The following is a 22,031-nucleotide window of genomic DNA, read 5'->3' on the forward strand; positions in this document are numbered from 1 at the left end:
CATCAATTTTAGTCGCGTTTTTTGCCCCTTTGGTTAAAGAGGTCAGGAATATTATTATAATAACAAATATAAAAAATTCAATGCAAAAAATGTAACGCTACTTTAAAAATGAGCAGCTGAAACTGTGCAGTATTCAGAGAATCAACCACCTGACTCCACTTCCTGTCTGCTGTGTTTCAGATCACTGTACCAGAGACTAAATGGCTCCCAGATCAGAGGAGGTACTCCGCTGTCCGGTCTGTACACAGGTCTTCAGAGATCCTGTTCTTCTGCCGTGCGGCCACAGCTTCTGTAGAGAATGTGTGGACAACTGGTGGAAAGAGAAAGAAAACCCAGACTGTCCAGTTTGTAAGACACAATGTTCCAGAAAACGTCTACCTTGTAACCTGGTGCTGAAGAACCTGTGTGAGAGCTTCTTAAAGGAGAAAAGACAGAGATCTTCAAAGCCTCTCTGCAGTCTGCACTCTGAGGAACTCAAACTCTTCTGTATAAACAGATGTGAGCCAGTGTGTCTCGTCTGCAGAGATTCAGGTAGATATAAATGCTGTATTTTCAGACCCATCGATGAAGCTGCTTTAGAATACAAGAAGATAGTTCAGGAGTCCTTGAACGGCAAGATAGGGTGGTATGAACGCGTTAGAGGGCAAATTAAACGATCAGCAGAACACATTAAGGTCCAGGCCAGAGACACAGAGAGGCAGATTAAGGAGCAGTTCAAGAAGCTTCACCAGTTTCTAGAGGAGGAAGAGGAGGCCAGGATGGCTGCACTGAGGGAGGAAGAGGAGCAGAAGAGTCAGAGGGCGAAGGAGGAGTTGGAGGCTCTGGACAGAGAGTGGGAAGCTCTTTCAGAACCATTCAGAGACACAGAGGACAAGCTGAGAGATACAGACACGGAACTCCTTAACAAATACTACGAAGCTTACATGAGAGTCCGAGAATACCTCCCAGTTATGTACAGAGGAGCTCTGATAGACCAGGCCAAACATCTGGGCAACCTGGCCTTCAACATCTGGACCAAGATGAAGGACATGGTCTCCTACAGTCCTGTGGTTCTGGACCCAAACTCTGCTGATCCAAGACTCATCCTGTCTGAAGATCTGAGCAGACTGACCATCGGAGACAAACAGCAGCTTCCTAACAATCCAGAGAGATACGACACGTTAACGGGCGTCGTGGGCTCCGAGGCGTTCGGCTCGGGGACTCACAGCTGGGATGTTGAGGTCGGAAGTGACGGATTCTGGATGTTGGGTGTGGAAGAAGAGTATGTCGCGAGGGGGGGACGCATGGGGCTCGGACCTTGCAGACTCGGGTTAGATGGGGGAGTTTACAGAATGTTTTCAGGGATGACAAGGGAATCTTGTGGAGTGGGAGAAGCTCTGGACTTGAAGGAGAAGAAGTACGAGAGGATCAGGGTGACTGTGAACGTGGATGGAGGACTGGTGACGTTCACTGATCCCGATACCGATGAACTCATACACTCCGCCTCAGACAGCTACTTTGGGGAGGACAGATTCTGGGGGAAGGTGGTTCCACTCTTCGCCACCGGGCCCGATTTTCCACTGCAGATAGTACCATGGAAGATCACGGTGACGGTGGAGCAGGACGGACCGCACGTCAACACACAACCGCACGTCAACACACAACCGCACGTCAACACACAACCGCACGCAAACACACAACCACACAACGTGCAGCCGGCTACGGGCAATCCTTGTAAGGGCGCACAAACGCTCTCCAAAAGAAAAAAGAAGAAAAAAAACTCACGGCGGTAAGTCTAGTTTTCTAGACTACCGCTCATTTCCACGTCAAGTTAAGGGATAGTTCAACCAAAATTCACAATTGCACTCATTATCTCCTCCTCCCCCTCATGTGGACTAAGGGCTGGGAGAAGTTTCAGAGTCCTCCGTGGCTTCTCTGAGTTACAGGGGGTCTCGGCGTAGCAGTGCATGTCCATATAACGGTTGCAAATGCTGATGATACCAACTGTGTAGTGGCAAATGTAGATTTCCAAAGCCACTCGATTTATTATCAGTAGGCTGGTACAGCCGGCTCGACTCGTATGTTACCGTCTTGTGTTCCTTAACTACTCACAAACCACCGGAGAGTCAGGTCGTAGTTTCATTGTTTTATGTCTCGTTGCAGAATCCAGGTGTTTCCATTAAAACACACCATTCCAAGCCTCTCTTGGTTTTCACAACGGTCCACAACATCGTAACGTAACGGTAACATCTGAAAGTGACGGTCAAAAAACCTTTTTTTCCCTGTACCTATTACCACTCTGCTAATCCACATCTTGTACTTTGCACAAGTTCTTCAAAACAAAACAATGAGCATGTGCAGCGCCTTAACGCAGTACGCATGAGCAGCGCCTACTTCAGGTGCTGTGGTAAATTTGACATCCATGCAATAAAAGGCAATAATGTCATAACACAACCAAAACTAATATAAAACACGCTGTAATCTACAGTAAAACTCTCAACTTTCTTTAACATAATATTGGCTCCTACAAACTGTCTTCATAACAAAAAGACACACCAAAAAACATCCAGATACCTCCATGCTGCTCGTATGTAATGTCCGTCTTGTATTGAAGCCCCGAAATGCGACCCTGGTTCGAACCGGGAATAGGAGCTTCCGCTACAAAACAAGCTTCTTTTTTTTTCGGGACAATTTCGCATTTCGGGGCTTCAATACCAGAGGGACATTACATACGAGCAGCATGGAGGTATTTGGATGTTTTTTGGTGTGTCTTTTTGTTACGAAGACAGTTGGTATCCATTTGCAACCGTCATATGGACATGCACTGCTACGCCGAGACCCCCTGTAACTCAGAGAAGCCACGGAGGACATGAGAATGAAATTTAGGTGAACTATCCCTTTAAGGGGCGCCAAGGGATGGTTGGCCCCGGGCGTAAAACTAGCCAGGACCGCCTCTGCGTACAGCTGTAGTGAAGACGGCAAATGTTAATTCTCCAAATGTTTATGAGTCAAAGATGTCACATCTCTGACATCAGTGACGGGTGTTTTCCTGATTTGTAAAGTTTCTGCAAATTAATATCATTTGCTTAAGTTAATTTCAAAACTGTTTTACAACCTTCAATATTAAATGTAGTGTCATAGTTGCAACGTTGTTTCAGTTTAATTTGTTGAACTGTTTCACTGCTTTTTCACTGTTTTGATTCAGACGCAGAAATGTAACATCATCGTTGGGTTTTGTTTTTAATTGTGAAGACGAAGATGTAAAAACTACGGTGGCCCTGAGGTGCAAATCACAACAGCAAAAGAGAAAACACAACACAAAGAGATAAAACACAACCTTCTAAAAAGTGGTAAAATGTAAAAAATAAAAAATAAAAATAAAAAGTTTTCAAAATTTTAGAAGAAACTGGTAAAATTTCTCAGAAATTCTAGGAAAAGTGGTAAAAAAAAAAAAAATTTAAAAAGTGGTTAAAGTAAAACTAGTAAATAGTAAAAGGTTTTTTTTAATTGAGAAAAAACTGGTAAAATTACTCAGGAATTCTAGAAAAAGTGGTAATTGAAATATAGAAAATGTGGTAAAATTTCTCAAAAAAGGGGGGTCAGACAATAATACAAAATGGGTAAAATTGAGAAGAAACTGGTAAAGTTTCACTGCCATGTGAGGAGCATCAGGAGGTTCAGTGCAGGAGAAACCTGAGGAAACTAGATCTCTTCTACAAATACACCAAGTTTAATCAGTATTTACACTAAAAGTTTGTTCTGGTTCTGGTTCTACTGTCAGGATGTGGAGTGTTTTTAATTTTAATTTAAATGACAAACGATCAAAGCCAATAAATCCTCTCATGTGAATAACAGTAAACTGCTTCCTCTGTGTTCTGTCCCTTTGTCCAATGCCAGTGAATGACCTCCTGCTGCCATCTAGTGGCCAGTGTTTCACTGGTAGTGGGGCGGATTAGCTAAACAATCGTTCACTTTGTGATAAAAGCATGAAATTTGGTAGATGTGTTGGTGAATATGTTTCAAACAAATCTGGATATTGGGCCACCTCAAAAGCGCCCCCTAGTGGCCGTGGCAGCCATTTGTTACGCGAATAAATGAATGATTAATATAAACTGCCCTTTCAATAATACCAACTGGTGATGTATTGTTGGAAAGCCTGATTAGTCACCTTTACAACGAGGTACAGCTTGTAAGGATCGTGCATTCATGGAAGGAGCAACGGGGCTAAACGTGTGGGTAGCGCCCCCCCAAAAATGTGCATCCCCTATGGGGCGGATTAGCTCAATAAATCACAAGAATTGTTTATTTAACAATTGTTTATTTTTGCTTGTTGCCCGGGTCAACTACAAGCAAAAATCTTAAGTAGACATCTTAAGGGTCCTTAAAAACCAAAAATGTTTGAAACATATCCACCAACACATCCACCAAATGTTGTGCTTCTACCACAAAATGAACCATTCTTGTGATTTATTGAGCTAATCCGCCCCATAGGGGATGCACATTGTTGGGGGGGCGCTACCCACACGTTTAGCCCCGTTACTCATTCCATGAATGCACGATCCTTACAAGCTGTACCTCGTTGTAAAGGTGACTAATCAGGCTTTCCAACAATATACAATACATCACCAGTTGGTATTATTAAAAGGGCAGTTTTTATTCATCATTCATTTATTCGCATAACAATTGGCTGCCACGGCCACTAGGGGGCGCTTTTGAGGTGGCCCAATATCCAGATTTGTTTGAAACATATTCACCAACACATCCACCAAATTTCATGCTTTTATCACAAGGTGAACGATTGGTGTAAAATATTGAGCTAATCCACCCCACTAAGGGGGAATTAAGGTGTGAAAGGGAAACTATTGAGTCTGTTTCCTTCTGGACTGTCTTATCTTTATGTTGATTATGTTGCTGCAGTCTGTTTAGGTTTATTTCATTGTTATTAGGAGGCAGATGGTTTCTTCAATTTCTGGGCTATTTACCATTTATCCTCGGGATGTCTGGATTTATTTTATTTTGAAGGATGCCACCCACACTGTTTTGATATGCTTTGATTGAGTTTTAACTATGATTGTAAACACTGTCAAATAAATGTATCTTTTAATTTAATTTTCTATTGAATGGGGATAAGTGCATTGATGGTTTTGGAATCTGTAGGAAATTGTAAATTAAATGTTTCACTCATGTTTTCAATCTAATCTCCTTTTTTCTTTTCTGTATTTTCTGTCCATAGTTTTCAGGCAGATACGGCGGACAATAAAACTTAAAGGGATAGTTTAACATTTTGTCAAATTGGCCCATTGCCATAATCCCTATAGTCATAGCAGTAGGTTTGTTACCTTTAATTGTCGGTGCAAGCTGTTTTTAGAACGGCGGAGCAGAGCCGTGAGCTGCTCAGAGCTACGAGAGAGTTGTTTTAGAGGGAAATGCAGAGACTGTTGATGAAAAACTGTCCCTGAAGGCAACGTGCATCAGTGGTTTTGCATGAATTTCCCTCTAAAACAACTCTGTGTGGTAACGTTGTGTTATTATCTCATAGCGTGGTGAATGTGCAGCTCACAACTTGTCCACCAGAGCGTTGTGGAGTTGTTGGATTGTGTATTTGATGAGTTTGATGATGAGGGGAAACCAAGAAATCCCATAATGAGCCTCCGTAGCGTAGCTCTGAGCAGCTCACGGCTCTGCTCCGCCGTTCTAAAAATATCTTGCACCGACAATTAAAGGTAACGAACCTACTGCTATGACTACAGGGATTATGGCAATGGGCCAATTTGACAAAATGTTGAACTATCCCTTTAAACGCCCATTTGAACCTCCCTGCTTCATTCATTGAAACCATTTCATCTTCTTTAAACTACAGTAACCTCTGGTTCTCATAAAATAAGGGTTAGTCCGCGTAAACAGTACACATTACACAACAACAACACAACACAGAGGTCACAGTGACTTTGACCTTTGACCTTTGACCTCAGATGGAAACGTTGGGGCCCCGTGCAGACTCTGGATTACAGCTGCTTCCTGTGTCGGGAAACTGTCAGAGTTGACTCAGCAGTCTGCAGTCTGCTGAGTCAGCTACACACACACACACACACACACACACACACACACACACACAGAAGGCTACAATCACACAAATTCCTTATTCTATTATCCTAAATTATCTCTTTTCAGCTCAGTATCTGTGTGTCTACATAGTATATTTCTATATATATAAATATAAATATATATTTTTTATCCACTGCACTAAATCCTGGACCAATCCGTGAAATGCTGCCTTCAGGTGCGCTTGGAAAAATGTGTCTCGGAAAAATCTTCTATCTTATTCAAACACGTTTAGAAATTAGATGCAAAAACGCATCATTTGCTTTATTTAGTGATTTTTAATGAATCTAAAATTCATAATTCTTAATAACAAGAAGAACCTGAATGTTTGATTTAAAACCAATTAAATTCCATCAGAGATGAGAGTCATTGTTTTCCATGTAATGAGTGTGTGATAGTGCAGTAATTATGATCACATCTTTCACCTGGAATTTGAAATTAAAGCTCAGATAACTGCTTGTTATTTATATTTATTTAGTGTGTGTGTGTTTGGTTTGGTTGTGGAAGGCGGTAGATCGGACTACATGCAGGCGCAGTAGATGGTGATCCAGTCATCTGCATTAAAACAACTATTCATAACTCAGTGTAAAATAAATCAGTATGTAGCTATTACTTTAACTATTTGCATAATGTCACTATAATGTTACTTTTACAAAAAAAAAACATGATTAAAATGATCCGTGATTCTAAATATGCTGCATCATAACTGCATAGACGTTCATAAAGAATCAAACCGTTTTGAAATCGGACAAAAACTGAGTAAGTTGTGGTCATTATAGCAGAACATGCAGCAGAGGCTTAATGCTCTGAGGGAGAGAGTTGACCTTACCAAGATGGCCGCCGTGTGGCTACGCTGTGTCATTGGGCAGCAGCGGTGGGTGAGTCATCTAGTTTTTTATTTTATTTTATTTTATTTTTTTTATTCAAAACTTTGTTTCACAGTACAAAAATAGTTTTTTATGGTAACATGCAATTACTAAAGCACATTTATATTATACGCCAGGGGGAATTTATAAGTTTACAACAACATTTTCAAGTTTTCACATATTGATAGTCTTAATCGCTTTCTGGTTGTTTGAAAGGGAACTTTGATGGAGGTTATGTATTGCTTGAGCTCACCGTTAAAAGCAGTAAAGGAAGGGTTTTTTTTTAAATGAACTTACATTTGTGAATATGAAATTTTGCCATTAAAATAATAAGGTTGATAATAAAAGTTATGTTAGCTTTTTCCTTGTTTTTTTTTTCAGGTCAGGGAGCCCAAACAGAACATTCCTCCAAAACAAAATAAAGTCACCATCAACATTGATAGCAACAAAATGACAAATATCACTCCATAGTTTTTGCACAATAGGGCAGAGCCAAAACAAATCAAATGGGTCACAGTTTCAGCAGGTACAGAACAGAAAGTACAATTCACATCAATGTCTTTTTAAAATCTTTTTACAATGTGGTCATTGTGAGTCATCTAGTCTTCTTATATAGAATATATATATACATATTATCTATGGTGGTGATGCTGAGGAGGGCGGTGTCTGTCTGTCTGGATGGATGGATGGATGGATGGGTGGGGGTCTCTGTGGTTGTGATTCTCCGACGGCCGTGAACGCAGCACAGCAGAGCCGCAGTGCTGCAGACAGACAGACACCAGGACGGTGCAGACAGAGTGCAGACCACACATTCACACATTCACACACCCAGTCCGGTTCTCCGGTAGATTAACGGTCCGGTGCCGGTTGCCATGACTACGGAGGAGACCCAGGTGGAGCTGCAGGAGCAGGACGCGGCCCAGACCCGGGACCGGGAGGAGGAGGTCCCGGTCTCCAACACCACCACGGATGCTGCTGATGCCACCGAGGCCGATGTGAGCGAAGCTGATCTGGACCAGGAGGAGCAGGAGAAGCTGCCGATGACCGGGGGAGGAGGAGGAGGAGGAGGAGGAGGAGCAGGAGGAGGAGATGGTGGCTCCTCTACCGGAGGAGGAGACGCCTCGGATGCTGCAGCGGAGAAGAACGGCTCCGTGAAGCTGAAGATCCCGGATGAGGAGGAGGAGGAGAAGGAGGAGAAGGAGGAGGTGAAGTTCACCGGGCTGAGCAAGGAGGAGCTGCTGCGGGTGGCGGGAACCCCGGGGTGAGGAGGAGCACAGCACACAGTCAGGCCTGACCTCTGACCAAGGCCGTAATTATCATATTGGGGGGGACACCCCCCCCATCCCCTCAATATTCAGACATGCTCAAAATGTACCCCCCCCCCCCCAATATATAGCTAGCTGATTAAAAAAAAAAAAAAGTGTTAGATGTGTTAGTGAATTTACCGTAGGCTACTTTCCAGACTATAGAGCACCTGAGCATAGACCAGAGTGGCATTTTTATGCAAATGAGAATGACTGATGCATCCTGGGTAATTTAGGGGCAGCATTGTAAAGTTCAGCCTAACTGTCTTATTGACAAACTAAGTAACAACAAGTTGTCTATTAACAGGCTGTTTCCAGACAACACTGAGCCAAAACCTCCCGGTGATTCCACCAAATACGTGTAGATGTCTGGGTCAGACATTTCTGGCCACTGTGTGGAGTCATTGATCACTGTGGGAGGCTAAAGGAGCATACCGTAGATTCATTCAGACATTTCTGGCCACTGTGTGGAGTCATTGATCACTGTGGGAGGCTAAAGGAGCATACCGTAGATTCATTCAGACATTTCTGGCCACTGTGTGGAGTCATTGATCACTGTGGGAGGCTAAAGGAGCATACCGTAGATTCATTCATTGTAGTTTTTCAAGATAGCGTGAACGGTGGGTTTCAAAGAGGCTATCAAAATAATTATGAGACATAGTGCTACAAAAGAAACACACAATAAAACATTCAAATTGATTGTTAGTTAGTCTACGCTCCATCAAAACACAAAAAGCCACTGAGTGCAATGTAAAAATGCCGGGTGCTGCCCCTAAATTACCCAGGATGCATCAGTCATTCTCATTTGCATAAAAAAAATGTCTATGGTCTATGCTCAAAATGCCCCCCCCCCCCCAATGCTCAAAATGTCCCCCCCAATATATAGCTAGCTGATTAAAAAAATGTGTTCGATGTGTTAGCGAATTTACCGTAGGCCTACTTTCCGGACTATAGAGCACCTGAGTATCAGCCGCACCAGCTAAATGTTAAAAGAAAATAAACATATCTAGGCCGCACTTGAATCTAAGTGTCAGGTTTTCATTTGTAACATGAGATATTTACACAGAAAGACAGTAGAACTGTGACAGTCTGTTCTGGTTACGCTCCTCTCCTCCATGTGCATCTGTTTACAACAAAGCCAGCGGAAAATCAATAAGTGGAGCGGTGGAAAACGTTACATAACATATACGATGTTACAGCGCGTGTGTTTGTGTCATAAACAAAAGATTACGGGTTACTGAACGCGAAAAAAGTAGCGGCTTATAGTCCGGAAAGTACGGTGTATATAGTATATATAGAAAGAGAGAGATTTGGTCCCGCCCCAATGTTGACTTTGAATTCTCACAAAAAAAGTTTACATTTTTTTTAGAACAAAGTGGGTTTTTTGTGTGTGTGTTTTTAATCTGGTAAAATTTCTCAGAAAAAGTAAAAAAAAATAACTCAGTAACTCAATGGTCCATAATAAAATATTGTTTCCAGCGGATATCTTAGTTACAACATGATTGAGCTATAAAATATTTTTTTGCATGGATCGTTTATTAAGTTATTGAGTTATTTAAAAAACGCTGCTAACGGCTAACGGCTAGCGCCGAACGGCTAGCGGCTAACGGCTAACGGCTAGCGCCGCTCCTGCTGACAGCAGCAGCAGACCAGGAGAGAGAGAGAAAAAATAAATGAAATGTGGTTGGTGGGTGCTTTGGTTAGGGTTAGGCAATGAAGAAAGGAGTTGGTTAAGTTTAGTAAAAAGAGCAGGTAGAGGCAACTTCCGGTCGTGACTTCCGGTATGGATCAGCTGAGCAAATGGCGGCGCCCATGTCCCTGCACACAGGTCCCTCTCGAAAAAGTGGTAAAATTAAAAAAAAAAAAAAAAAATTTTTAGAAGAAACTGGTAAAATTTCTCAAAGAAATTCTAGGAAAAGTGGTAAAATTAAAATACTATATAGTAAATTGTAAAAAGTTTTTTTTTTAATTGAGAAGAAACTGGTAAAATTACTCAAGAATTCTAGAAAAAGTGGTAATTTTTTTTTTAATTATAGAAAAATGTGGTAAAATTTCTCAAAGGGGGGGCAAACAATAATACAAAATGGATAAAATTTCTTTTAAAAAATAGTAAAAAGTAGAACAGAAAAATTGAGAAGAAATTGGTAAAATTTCTCAAAAAAACAATTCTAGAAAAAGTGGTAAAATTTCAAGAAAAGGTTGGGGACCCTGTCAACCCTCCCACTCTGAGAACCACTGACATTTACTTTAGTTAGATAGTTTTGTTGTACTGGCTATACTGCAGTATTTATGTATTTTCAGTGGGTTTACTGAGTAAACAGAGTATCACATAGACGACACCACTGCTTATTATCGATGTATTGATGCTGATGCACCGATAGGTCCAGATGTTTCCAGATGTTTCCAGATGTTCTCAGACCAGTGATGCAGCTGTGTGTCTGTGTGTGTGTGTGTGTGTGTGTGTGTCCTCTCTCAGCTGGGTGCGGACGCGCTGGGCGCTGCTGCTGGTGTTCTGGCTGGGATGGCTGGGGATGCTGGGGGGGGCGGTGCTGCTCATCCTGCAGGCCCCCCGCTGCAGAGAGCTGCCCCCCACCCACTGGTGGAACGACGGCCCCCTCTACCAGGTCGGGGACATCCAGGCCTTCACCCCCGCACACAACCTCAAAGGTCAGAGCCTCGCCGCACCTAGAGGATGTCTATGGGCCTATGTATGATAGGGCTGGGAATCTTTTACTTTCTCACGATTCCATTCGATTCTGAGTTTTGTGGCTATGATTCGATTCAAAACGATTAGATTCCTAATGATTTCTGCTTCAGTCTGTCGGTGTTAAAGGATCCTCATGATCTACTCCAGTCTGCTTTACAAGACAGAATGACTCAAGTGTCTTTTTCACATTTATTGAGTTTTAAACATTTATCCATGCTTAGGTGGAATTGTTGAAACTGTTGCATTAAAGCAATAACAAAATTGTGCCTCTTTATTTAAAAAAAAATAGTGCAGTTAAAGACCCACTCCCGTGAAAATCGTGTTTTCTGAGCTTTTCACATGTTCCTGTGGCATTTTTCTTGTGTTAGAGCACTTATCAGCAGAAAAGGAAGTGCAAAATTGCATTTCAGAGTTTTTCTGCCTTCAAACTGCTGTGAACCAATGGCAGACGCGAACTGGCAGTTTCAGGAAGACTGGAGTTGAGGGTGTCACAGCTCCAGGGGAGGGCACTAGTGCTACAAGCTCCCGCCCCGCTCTGCATCTGGCTCAGAGCTGAAAGGCTTCACAGCTCGGTGTAGCTGTCAAGGTATAATAGGTATAGCTCACCTGGTAGAGCAGCTTGCACCATGAGCAAGGACTATGTTCCAGTCTGGGATCGAATCCCAGTGTGGAGTTTTACGCTAAACGCGCTGAATCTGTAATTGTACAATGTCCAGCTGTCAGCAAGCGGGGGGGTGGGGTGCGAGGAGGTGGCTGGGCGGGTGCAGAGCAGCACAGTCTCCGCCCACCCTCCAGAGGTGCATTGCTAATGTGCATGGCTAATGAGCTGCTTTTAAAATGGCCGAAAAGGGTCGCGGGAGTGGGACTTTAAACACGCTGCAAATGGAGGCCGACAGCAGCAGATTTGTTTCATTTCAAAGGGTTAAAGGGTCATCAAACTCATCAAATACACAATCCAACAACTCCACAACGCTCTGGTGGACAAGTTGTGAGCTGCACATTCACCACGCTATGAGATAATAACACAACGTTACCACACAGAGTTGTTTTAGAGGGAAATGCAGCCGGAACTACATTCCAGACACGGCTGCTGGGCGGAGGGATTTCAGAGGAGAAAGAAGTTCAGAGTATTTGCTTCATGTGTCGTAATGTTACATAATGTTATATACGTTATTATCTCATAACGTGGTGAATGTGCAGCTCACAACTTGTCCACCAGAGCGTTGTGGAGTTGTGTATCTTGTTACTTATTCTGCGCTGCGTTCAAATGGTTGATGCAGGTCTGGAGGGTAGGTGGTCTCCATGGTAACAGCTGCTGTGTGGCTGCTCTGCAGGTCTGGAGCAGAAGGTGGACAGTCTGTCCAGGCTGAAGGTCAAAGGTCTGGTGGTGGGTCCGCTCCACGTGGCTCCGCCCGACGACGCCGTCAGTCTGAGGTTCGAGGACATCTCACCTGAGACCGGAAACCTGGAGCAGTTCAGAGGCTTCGTCCAGGCTGCTCACAAGAAAGGTGACGAGGAGGAGGAGGAAGAGTTGATGTCTTGTACTTCTGTGTCAAGTCGATGGCGTAACTCTTCTGCAGCGCGGCGAACATTGGGGTTCGCCGCGCTGCAGAAGAGGTACACCATCGACTTGACACAGAAGCACAAACAGGCTTCAGACTGATCAGTAAGATTGTTTGTTGACATTGCTTGAGATGTTTTTGACTTGACATAAAGACACAATAAAACACATACAAAACTAACAAGTTTAGTTTTAGTTTAGTTTAGTTTATTTCAGTCAATACATGTCATTAAAAGAAAAGTAACAAACCAGAAAGAAAAAGTAAATAAAGAAAAACATCAATCTGAATAAACAATAAGTAAACAGAAAAAGAAAATTTGGACCGAAAAGGCGTAGGCTGAAGCATAGCTTATTACGCCTGCCCTGTTACAACTCTGATTAATTAAAAAAATAAAAATAAAAAATTTAAAATGTACAATTTGTTATTTATTAATAAAAGAAATAAGCAATCACAAAACAGTGAAAAGAGAGAAGCTGCTTAAAGAGAAATACAGTACATGAAACATTAGCAGACATTAGACAACGTGGACCCCGAGCCCAGAGTACCAACAGAAGCTTTTCATTACATGTAGATAAAAAAGCAGATGATTATAAAATTTACATTCAATTTACTGTGGTTCAGATGCTCAATGGTTGCAGCTTATACTATATATAAACTAAGTAATTTAACTTTTAGCTTTTTCTTGAAAATGGAGATGGACGTCTCCCCCTTCAAGCTCTCATCTAGCTCGTTCCAGATCTGCGGCCGTCTGCACGCAAAAGACAGTCTCGTTCTTTTTAATCTTCTTTTTTTCCCAGTAATGAGGTGTTTTTTCCTGGTATCATACGCATGCCCAACTTTAAAAAATGATGTCAAGTTGTCAGAACAAAAACATCTCAAACAATGTCAACTTTGCATCAATAGTGACATATCTTACTGAATGACACTTAACCACAGCTGTCACAAGTATTCACTGATGGTTATGACAGCTGTTATGTCAATCTGATGAATACCTATTACAGTAAAGTGTTACGGACTGATCTTTGAAGAAGAATGGGAACGTTTGGTGAGGGTTGTGACGGTGCAGTGAAGTGAAGGTGTGGTGTTGTTCCTGCAGGAATCTCCGTGGTTCTGGATCTGACTCCAAACTACCAGGGATCGTCTGGACCCTGGTTCTCCAACACCAGCGTGACGAGCGTCGCCGAGCGGCTGAAGGTGAGAGAGGTTACAGTCTCATGAGTCAGAGGAGCAGGATTTGCTACGACTGGTTTTGGGGAGTCGTTTTTGTCACTCAACGTTTCTGCGCCCTAATTGGCCAGAATTTTAACCTAATAACAGTTCCCGCACACATGGCCAACTTGCAGAATTTATTGTATTGCAACGTTTCAGTGCACCGAAACTTGCAGAATTTATTGTATAGAATTTATTGTATTGCAACGTTTCGGTGCTAGACCTTTTTCAAGCACATTTGCAAATATCAACAAAATAACCCTCTACTGCATAACTTTATCCAGAGCAGACACTTCTCTGGGTTGAGATGTGGTTTGGGAAAAGGTAAAAAAATCCCCCCCGTGGCCTCTCAGGATACCTAGTGTCAGAGTTGCATGTACCCCATGAACACCGTTTGACCATTTAAACTTAAAATGTCAAGAAAAAACATAGAAAAACCAATGAAAACTGACTAACTGCAATGCATTTCAATGGACGTGGAAGCAGAGAATGTCCCAGTGTATGGGCTAGCTATGCGCACTGTGATTGGCTCATTGCGTTTGGGGGCGTGGCTTAGCCATAGGTCAATTGTCCTTTAAAGGGATAGTTCACCCTAGAATGATATTTCGCTCATTATCTACTCACCCTCATGTGGACTAAGGGCTGGAAGAAGTTTCAGATTCCTCCGTGGCTTCTCTGAGTTACAGGGGGTCTCGGCGTAGCAGTGCATGTCCATATAACGGTTGTAAAGGGACACCAGAGCTCTTCGTAAAAAAACACACACAAAAAAACATCCAAATACCTCCATGATGCTCGTATGTAATGTCCGTCTTGTGCTGAAGCCCCAAATTGCGTAATTGTCCCGAAAAAAATTAAATAAGTCTATATTTTAAGCTTGTTTGTAGCGGAAGCTTCTCAAAGCTCCTCTTCCTGGTCCGTCCAAATCTCGCGTGATTCGCAGTAATCGCACTGACGCCGGCGCAAATCACGCGAGATTTGGACGGACCAGGAAGAGGAGCTTCGAGAAGCTTCCGCTACAAACAAGCTTAAAATATAGACTTATTTAATTTTTTTCGGGACAATTACGCAATTTGGGGCTTCAGCACAAGACGGACATTACATACGAGCAGCATGGAGGTATTTGGATGTTTTTTGGTGTGTCTTTTTGTTATGAAGACAGTTGGTATCCATTAGCAACTGTTATATGGACATGCACTGCTACGCCGAGACCCCCTGTAACTCAGAGAAGGGACGGAGGACTCTGAAACTTCTTCCAGCCCTTAGTCCACATGAGGGGGAGGAGATAATGAGCGAAATATCATTCTAGGGTGAACTATCCCTTTAAGAGCTGAACCAGCACCAGGTCTTAGTGAAGCGTGTTGATGTGGTTGTGGTCCTGTAGGGGGCGCTGCTGCCTGCTCCGTCTCTAGTCTCTAACAGCCGTGTCTGTCTGTCCCTCCCTCCTCAGTCTGCTCTGGTGTTCTGGCTGAACGAGGGCGTGGACGGCGTCCAGCTGTCCGGCGTGGAGCGGGTGTCCACCATCGTGCCGTCGCTCTGGGCCGACATCCGAGCCATCGTCCAGAACGGGACCAACCAGCGCCAGAACCGCAGGTCAGGAACGATGACGGGACTCACACTCAGACTCAAACTCACACTCTCACCTCAACGGGAAGTTATTATATCCCTCCAGTCCGTGGTCTCTGCTCATTCTACCACTAAGGGGCGTTGTTCCCCCTTAGAGTGGTAGAATGAGCATAGACCACGGACTGGAGGGATATATTGCTTTTATAAAACGGTTACCAATAATGACAATATGAAAGAGGGATACACAATCAATTTCCTGTAGTTTTATTCAACCAGAAATACATATTATCCAATAAAAAACTGTTCCCAGCTGTCCAGACGTTAGCTCCAAGTAGCTTTTAGAACGGCGGAGCAGAGCCGTGAGCTGCTCAGAGCTACGCTACGGAGGCTCATTATGGGATTTCTTGGTTTCCCTCATCAAACTCATCAAATACACAATCCAACAACTCCACAACGCTCTGGTGGACAAGTTGTGAGCTGCACATTCACCACGCTATGAGATAATAACACAACGTTACCACACAGAGTTGTTTTAGAGGGAAATTCATGTAAAACCACTGATGCACGTTGCCTTCAGGGACAGTTTTTCATCAAGCAGTCTCTGTATTTTATTTGTAGATCATACACCCCACTTTAAAAAAATGCTACTATCCCTTTAAGTGTTACGTTAGGTAAATGGACGAGTATCTGTGTAGCTTCCTTTACTTTGGCGCCACATCTGCCGATAATGTTCCGACATCATCTTCTTTGGAAAGTGACGGTATTTAGTAATCTTTACGATCAGTTAATTGTGGCGTTTAATACCGCGATTAATTGTGAAAACAAGTCATGGTGACATCCCTAGTAGCGGGTCAGCGGGTGACGGTGGTTGTGGTGTCTTCCAGAGTCCTTTTTTATTTTTTATTTATTTATTTATTTATTTTTTCATTTCAAAGCTTTATTTCAAATTCACAATGTCATACATTCCAATTTGAACTCATTTGAGGAAAAAACATTTGCTTGCATTTAAAACAGTACAAGCTTACAACATATCAAACAGTTAATATAAAATAAAATAAAATAATAATTACAGGGGTTGACATTTCAACATAGTGCATTAAGCGTGTTTAAGAACATAGGACTGTAAACTTAAAGAGCAAGAGACTCTGACATTGTTTCATACAACTCGTTTATGGGCTGGTTTTCCTCCGATAACACCTTTAGGGATGTTATATAGTTTTTAATTTCATTCTTAAAACAGTTTATGTTGTGGTGTGTTCCAGAGTCCTGATCGGGGTGACGGATCGCTCCTCGGCCGACGACGTGTCCTCGCTGCTCAACTCCACGGGCGTGGACCTGCTGCTGTCCCAGGTGCTGCAGGGCGGGGACGTGGACGCGGCGGCGGCGGCTGCGGCGGTGCAGTCTCTGTACGCGGCGCACGGCGGCAGCAGCCTGGCCTGGAGCCTGGGGGGCCGGGGGGGCCGCGGCCACCTGGCCTCGCTGGGGGGGCCGGCCCTGCTGAGGCTGCACCAGCTGCTGCTGCTCACGCTGCCGGGGACGCCCGTCTTCAACTACGGAGACGAGATCGGCCTCATGGACCAGGTGAGGACGACACCGGGCTGAAACACCAGTATAGAGAATGTGAAGTTACGTCACGCTGTGGGACGTTTTTTTATTTTTATTTTTATTCATTTTTTAAAATTATTTAGCACAAACAATATCATATAAAAAAACAACATGAACAATCAACATTACTGGGATGTGCAAAGGGGAGGTATGAAACCCAGGAGGGCTTCTATGGAAACCTCACCCAACATATTCAAAGATCAAATTTGTTACAGTTTAAAAACAATAACATAGGAAAATAATTGAACAATAATGAAAAATAAGTAGAAAAGTAAGAGATTAAACAGTAAAATATAAGGAAATAAGGAAAAAATAAAAAAAATAAAAAAATACGTACATAAATGAATAATACAAAACAAAAATAATGAATGAGCTCATAAGGAAAGAGTAAGGAGTAAGAGAGAAAGAGAGCGAGAGACAAAAGAAAAACATGACAATAATAGACGTTGGGCGCCATCTTTGGAGGATCGCGGATGTAAACACTTGCTCGTCCCCCTAAAAAAAGTTCCCCAAAGTGGCTTAACAGTAATGATGGTGGGACAGTACTGCTGCCACAGTCGTATATGCAGTAATACCACAAACCAGATAGTTCAGGATGTCTGGATGAGTCAGTGGAGAGTAAATCTGGGTCTTGACTCCAGTCCCTTAACGGCAAAACGTAAGTTAGGGGTCGACACCGTTAATAAGTTGTAGTTTTTCTGTACGTTTGTTTCTCGTTAAATTTGAGTTAATCACGATACGTTCCTCCTTCGTTTCCCTTCCCCTTCTCCATTTCTTTTTTTTATCTTTGTCCGTCTTCCTCATCTCTTTTTCTTTCTCTTTTACTTCTTGCTCGTTTTCCTCCGTTTTCCCCACTCTCTGTTTATGTTTACGTTCCTCCAAAGATGAAGAAGAAGAAGACGTCAGCTTCACATTCTCTATTGATCATTATTATTATTATTATTATTTACTAATGGATGGTTTCTGGTCTCTGCAGGACAACAAGTCTCCTGTGATGCTGTGGGACGACACGGAGGAGCTGAACGAGACTCTGCAGGTAAACACACACACCAGTCGTCCACAAACACAGTGTGTGTGTTTATTAACGTTTAACGTAATAAAAAACCTCAAACTTCAAAAACTAACAAACAAACAAACAAACAAACAAACAGAGCCGTTGACAGATTTTATTTAGTTGTTTTGTCTGTTCAGAGTCAAACTAGATTCAGTCTGGATGTGATAAAGATCTGACAGGTTGAAGCTCTCAGCTGTTACAGCGCCACCTGCTGGGACCAGATGCACCTGTACAGCAACAGGACAGTGTACTGATGACATGATTAAAGGGATAGTTCAAATTTCCCTCATCATCTCCTCCCCCTCATGTGGACTAAGGGCTGGGAGAAGTTTCAGAGTCCTCCGTGGCTTCTCTGAGTTACAGGGGGTCTCGGCGTAGCAGTGCATGTCCATATGACGGTTGAGAACGGAGCTCATTTTTCTTTGTACAAAAAGACACACCAAAAAACATCCAGATACCTCCATGCTGCTCCTATGTAATGTCCCTCTGGTATTGAAGCTCCAACATGAGAAATAGTTCTGAAAAAAATTAAATAAGTCTATATTTCAAGCTTGTTTTGTAGTGGAAGCTCCCAGGGTCTCAGTTCACTGCTCTGCCTGTGTCAGTGCAAATCCGGCGGAACAATTTCTCATGTTGGGGCTTCAATACAAGACGGACATTACAGACGAGCAGCATGGAGGTATCTGGATGTTTTTTGGTGTGTCTTTTTGTTACGAAGAAAAGTGAGCTCCGTTCTCAACCGTCATATGGACATGCACTGCTACGCCGAGACCCCCTGTAACTCAGAGAAGCCACGGAGGACTCTGAAACTTCTCCCAGCCCTTAGTCCACATGAGAGGGAGGAGATCATTTCAATTTTGGGTGAACTATCCCTTTAACTGTTAAGGCCCATAGTAGTAGTAGTACTACAGTGTACTGTCTCTGCAGGAGGACCGTGCGGAGCGGCGTTCCCGGCGCAGCCTGTTCGTGGCGCTCAGCGAGCTGCGGGGGAAGGAGCGCTCCCTGATGATCGGAGACTTCCGGCTGCTGTCCAACTCCTCGTCCTGCCTGGCGTTCCTGAGGGAGTGGGACCAGAGTCCTCGCTACGTGGCCGTGTTCAACTGGGCGGCGGAGGAGGCCGAGCTGCAGCTGAGCGACGCGGCGCTCCCGCTCCGCGCCACCGTGGCCGTCAGCACCAACACCACCGCGCTGCCGGTCGACGCCGAGGCGGAGCTGAGCCGGCTGCAGCTCGGACCGGGACAGGCCGCGCTGCTCCGCTTCCCCTACACCGGGTAGGGGCGGCGTTCCCCTTCGGACCGGAGACCACGACCACGACCACGGTCCTGTATGGGGAGCGGATTTAACATTTAAAAGCTACGTTTGACTATTAGTCTACTTGCCAACAATGAGTACCCGGAAATGTTGAGTACCCCAAAGTTTTATGTTAGAAATATATAGTATGGGTCCCCAGTATTCAGAAACTGCCGGATGCTAACTTATATATATTGGACAATTAGCATAACAGACAGAATTAGCATAAATTAGCATAATTGCCTATATGGGCAATATTTCAACAAAATTGACTTGGCTAATCTGGGCAATATTGGAGTGGTTTTAGGGGTTATTGATGATCAAAATTCAAAATGGCTGTCTAAACCGGAAGTGACCAGATTTTGAAATCCATCAAAATCGGCCCACTGGCGGTTAAAATCTGGTCACTTCCGGTTTAGACAGCCATTTTGAATTTTGAAAATGTCAGAAATGGATTCAGCATCATCAATAACCCCTAAAACCACTCCAATATTGCCCAGATCAGCCAAGTCAATTTTGTTGAAATATTGCCCACATAGGCAAGATATGCTAATTTATGCAAATTATGTCTGTTATGCTAATTGCACAATATATATAAATTAGCATCTGACAGTTTCTGAATACTGGGGGACCCATACTATCTATTTCTAACCTAAAACTTTGGGGTACTCAACATTTCCGGGTTCACAATGGGGCCCTATGGGCTGGCAAGTAGACTATATCCGGAATTAACATTGTAGATATCTTCAACGTCATTCTGACTTGTCGTAACTAGATTTGGAATAGTTGGATTTTTCATTCAAGATATCTGTAATTCAGTTTTACCTCTTGTCACAAAGAACATTTCAGATATCCACTATGTGAATTACAGATATCTGTAACTGAATTATGACTAGTACTAATTCCAGTTTGAGATATCTACAACGTCATCTCGTCTAGTCAAAACTTAATTTAAGATCTGAAAAGGGACATGTAGATATCTTTAAAGGGACAACGAGGAGATTTGGAAAGCGAAGTGTTTCCTACTACATTTACCATGTGAAATTCTTGGACCGGCGCAAGCGGACGTCTAGCCAAGAATGTTTTCATTCATCAAGAATTAAAGTCAGAGGTTGGAAGACGATCAGATACCGTCATAGTTCCCACCATAAACGGCATTTCCAACATTAATTAAAATAACAAAATAACCATAGAGACAAAACCATAGATTTATCTAAAATGGACCATTAACAAGTGGTAACGTAGATTCATCCACATTAATATGATATGACTTTTTTATTGTCGTGGAATTTTTCTTTCTGCCGCTGGAGAAACTCCTCGTTGTCCCTTTAATTGAGGTGAATTAACGATATCTGTAACTGGAATTATGACTAGTCAGAATCAAACTGTAGATATCTCAAACTGGAATTAGTACTAGTGGTAATTCAGTTACAGATATCTGTAATTCACATAGTGGATATCTGCAACTGAACTGTAGATATCTGTAATGACAAACCCCATACACATGAATGGTTAAAGTGTCGTCATTTTTCCAAGGAAGAACGTAGTTGTGGATATCGGGAATGTTCTTTTTGACTCGGCAAAACTGAATTACAGATATCTGCAACACACATCCAGTCTGGCTTTTACATGTTAAAATGGCTCGTTGACATAGTGGACCTGCTCAGAGTCACGAAGCATCAGTGTGATGTCACTTCCTCCAGTGTTCCTTCAGAATAAAGCTCCAGAGAAAAGAAGATGGAGGTCCTTCCATCCAGCTGTCCCATCTCCGGTCCGGTCCGGTCCGGTCCACACGGTGTTTGTTTCTCCTTCATGTTTGTTGTGATCTGAATAGAAACGATGTGATTCTCTGTGTCTGTGGAAGCAAAATAAAAACTGAGGAAAAGTGTTGAACGGTGTGACGACGTTTCTGTCTGTATTCACATACATACCTATACATATGCTAGCTTATATACAGATACACATGAATAAACAACTAAAATAAAATAATAGTAAAAATAACAAAAAACTAAGACAATTATTATTATTAAATAATAATAACATATATGTAGCGGACCCTTGGTTCAGAGAGTTTCATACGGGTGCTTCAGTTTATTCTCCTTGGTGTAGCACCGTGAAACTATGCAGAGGAAATACAAAGAAAAAACACAAAAAACAAAAGATTGAACACATTAAACATTTCACTTGGAGTTCCCCAACACAGATTCAAAATGCACCAAACTTATCATCATTCATAATAAAATAAAAAAACTACATTTTATTAAACCATCACAATATTACTAAAACTCAATTAAAGGGATAGTTCACCCTAGAATGATATTTCGCTCATTATCTACTCACCCTCATGTGGACTAAGGGCTGGAAGAAGTTTCAGAGTCCTCCGTGGCTTCTCTGAGTTACAGGGGGTCTCAGCGTAGCAGTGCATGTCCATATAACGGTTGCAAAGGGACACCAGAGCTCTTCGTAAAAAAACACACACAAAAAAACATCCAAATACCTCCATGATGCTCGTATGTAATGTCCGTCTTGTGCTGAAGCCCCAAATTGCGTAATTGTCCCGAAAAAAATTAAATAAGTCTATATTTTAAGCTTGTTTGTAGCGGAAGCTTCTCAAAGCTCCTCTTCCTGGTCCGTCCAAATCTCGCGTGATTTGCGCCGGCGTCAGTGCGGTTACTGCGAATCACGCGTTATATGGACATGCACTGCTACGCTGAGACCCCCTGTAACTCAGAGAAGGGATGGAGGACTCTGAAACTTCTTCCAGCCCTTAGTCCACATGAGGGTGAGTAG

At 42.8% G+C, this 22,031-nt stretch overlaps 2 protein-coding genes across 2 annotated transcripts; both read left to right on the forward strand.

Annotated features, from left to right (window-relative positions):
* The first annotated feature begins 200 nt into the window (after nucleotides 1-200).
* On the forward strand, nucleotides 201-3,935 carry LOC146963181 (ret finger protein-like 4A-like protein 1). The gene is made up of 3 exons (XM_085767976.1): nucleotides 201-498; nucleotides 1,096-1,713; nucleotides 3,877-3,935. Exons 1-3 carry the CDS (start codon nucleotides 201-203, stop codon nucleotides 3,933-3,935), a joined length of 975 nt encoding a protein of 324 aa, XP_085624102.1.
* Nucleotides 3,936-7,819: 3,884 nt separating this feature from the next.
* LOC146963182 (amino acid transporter heavy chain SLC3A2-like) lies at nucleotides 7,820-19,270 on the forward strand. The gene is made up of 8 exons (XM_085767015.1): nucleotides 7,820-8,208; nucleotides 10,728-10,918; nucleotides 12,293-12,466; nucleotides 13,617-13,714; nucleotides 15,177-15,319; nucleotides 16,555-16,873; nucleotides 17,874-17,933; nucleotides 18,879-19,270. The coding sequence occupies exons 1-8, from the start codon at nucleotides 7,820-7,822 to the stop codon at nucleotides 19,224-19,226; spliced, it is 1,722 nt and encodes a 573-aa protein (XP_085623141.1). The 3' UTR covers nucleotides 19,227-19,270.
* The last annotated feature ends 2,761 nt before the right edge of the window (nucleotides 19,271-22,031 follow it).

The sequence above is a fragment of the Trachurus japonicus genome, chromosome 22 (genome assembly GCF_045865225.1).
Source record: "Trachurus japonicus isolate A0001 chromosome 22, Traja_1.0".
In the NCBI taxonomy this organism is placed as follows: domain Eukaryota; kingdom Metazoa; phylum Chordata; class Actinopteri; order Carangiformes; family Carangidae; genus Trachurus; species Trachurus japonicus.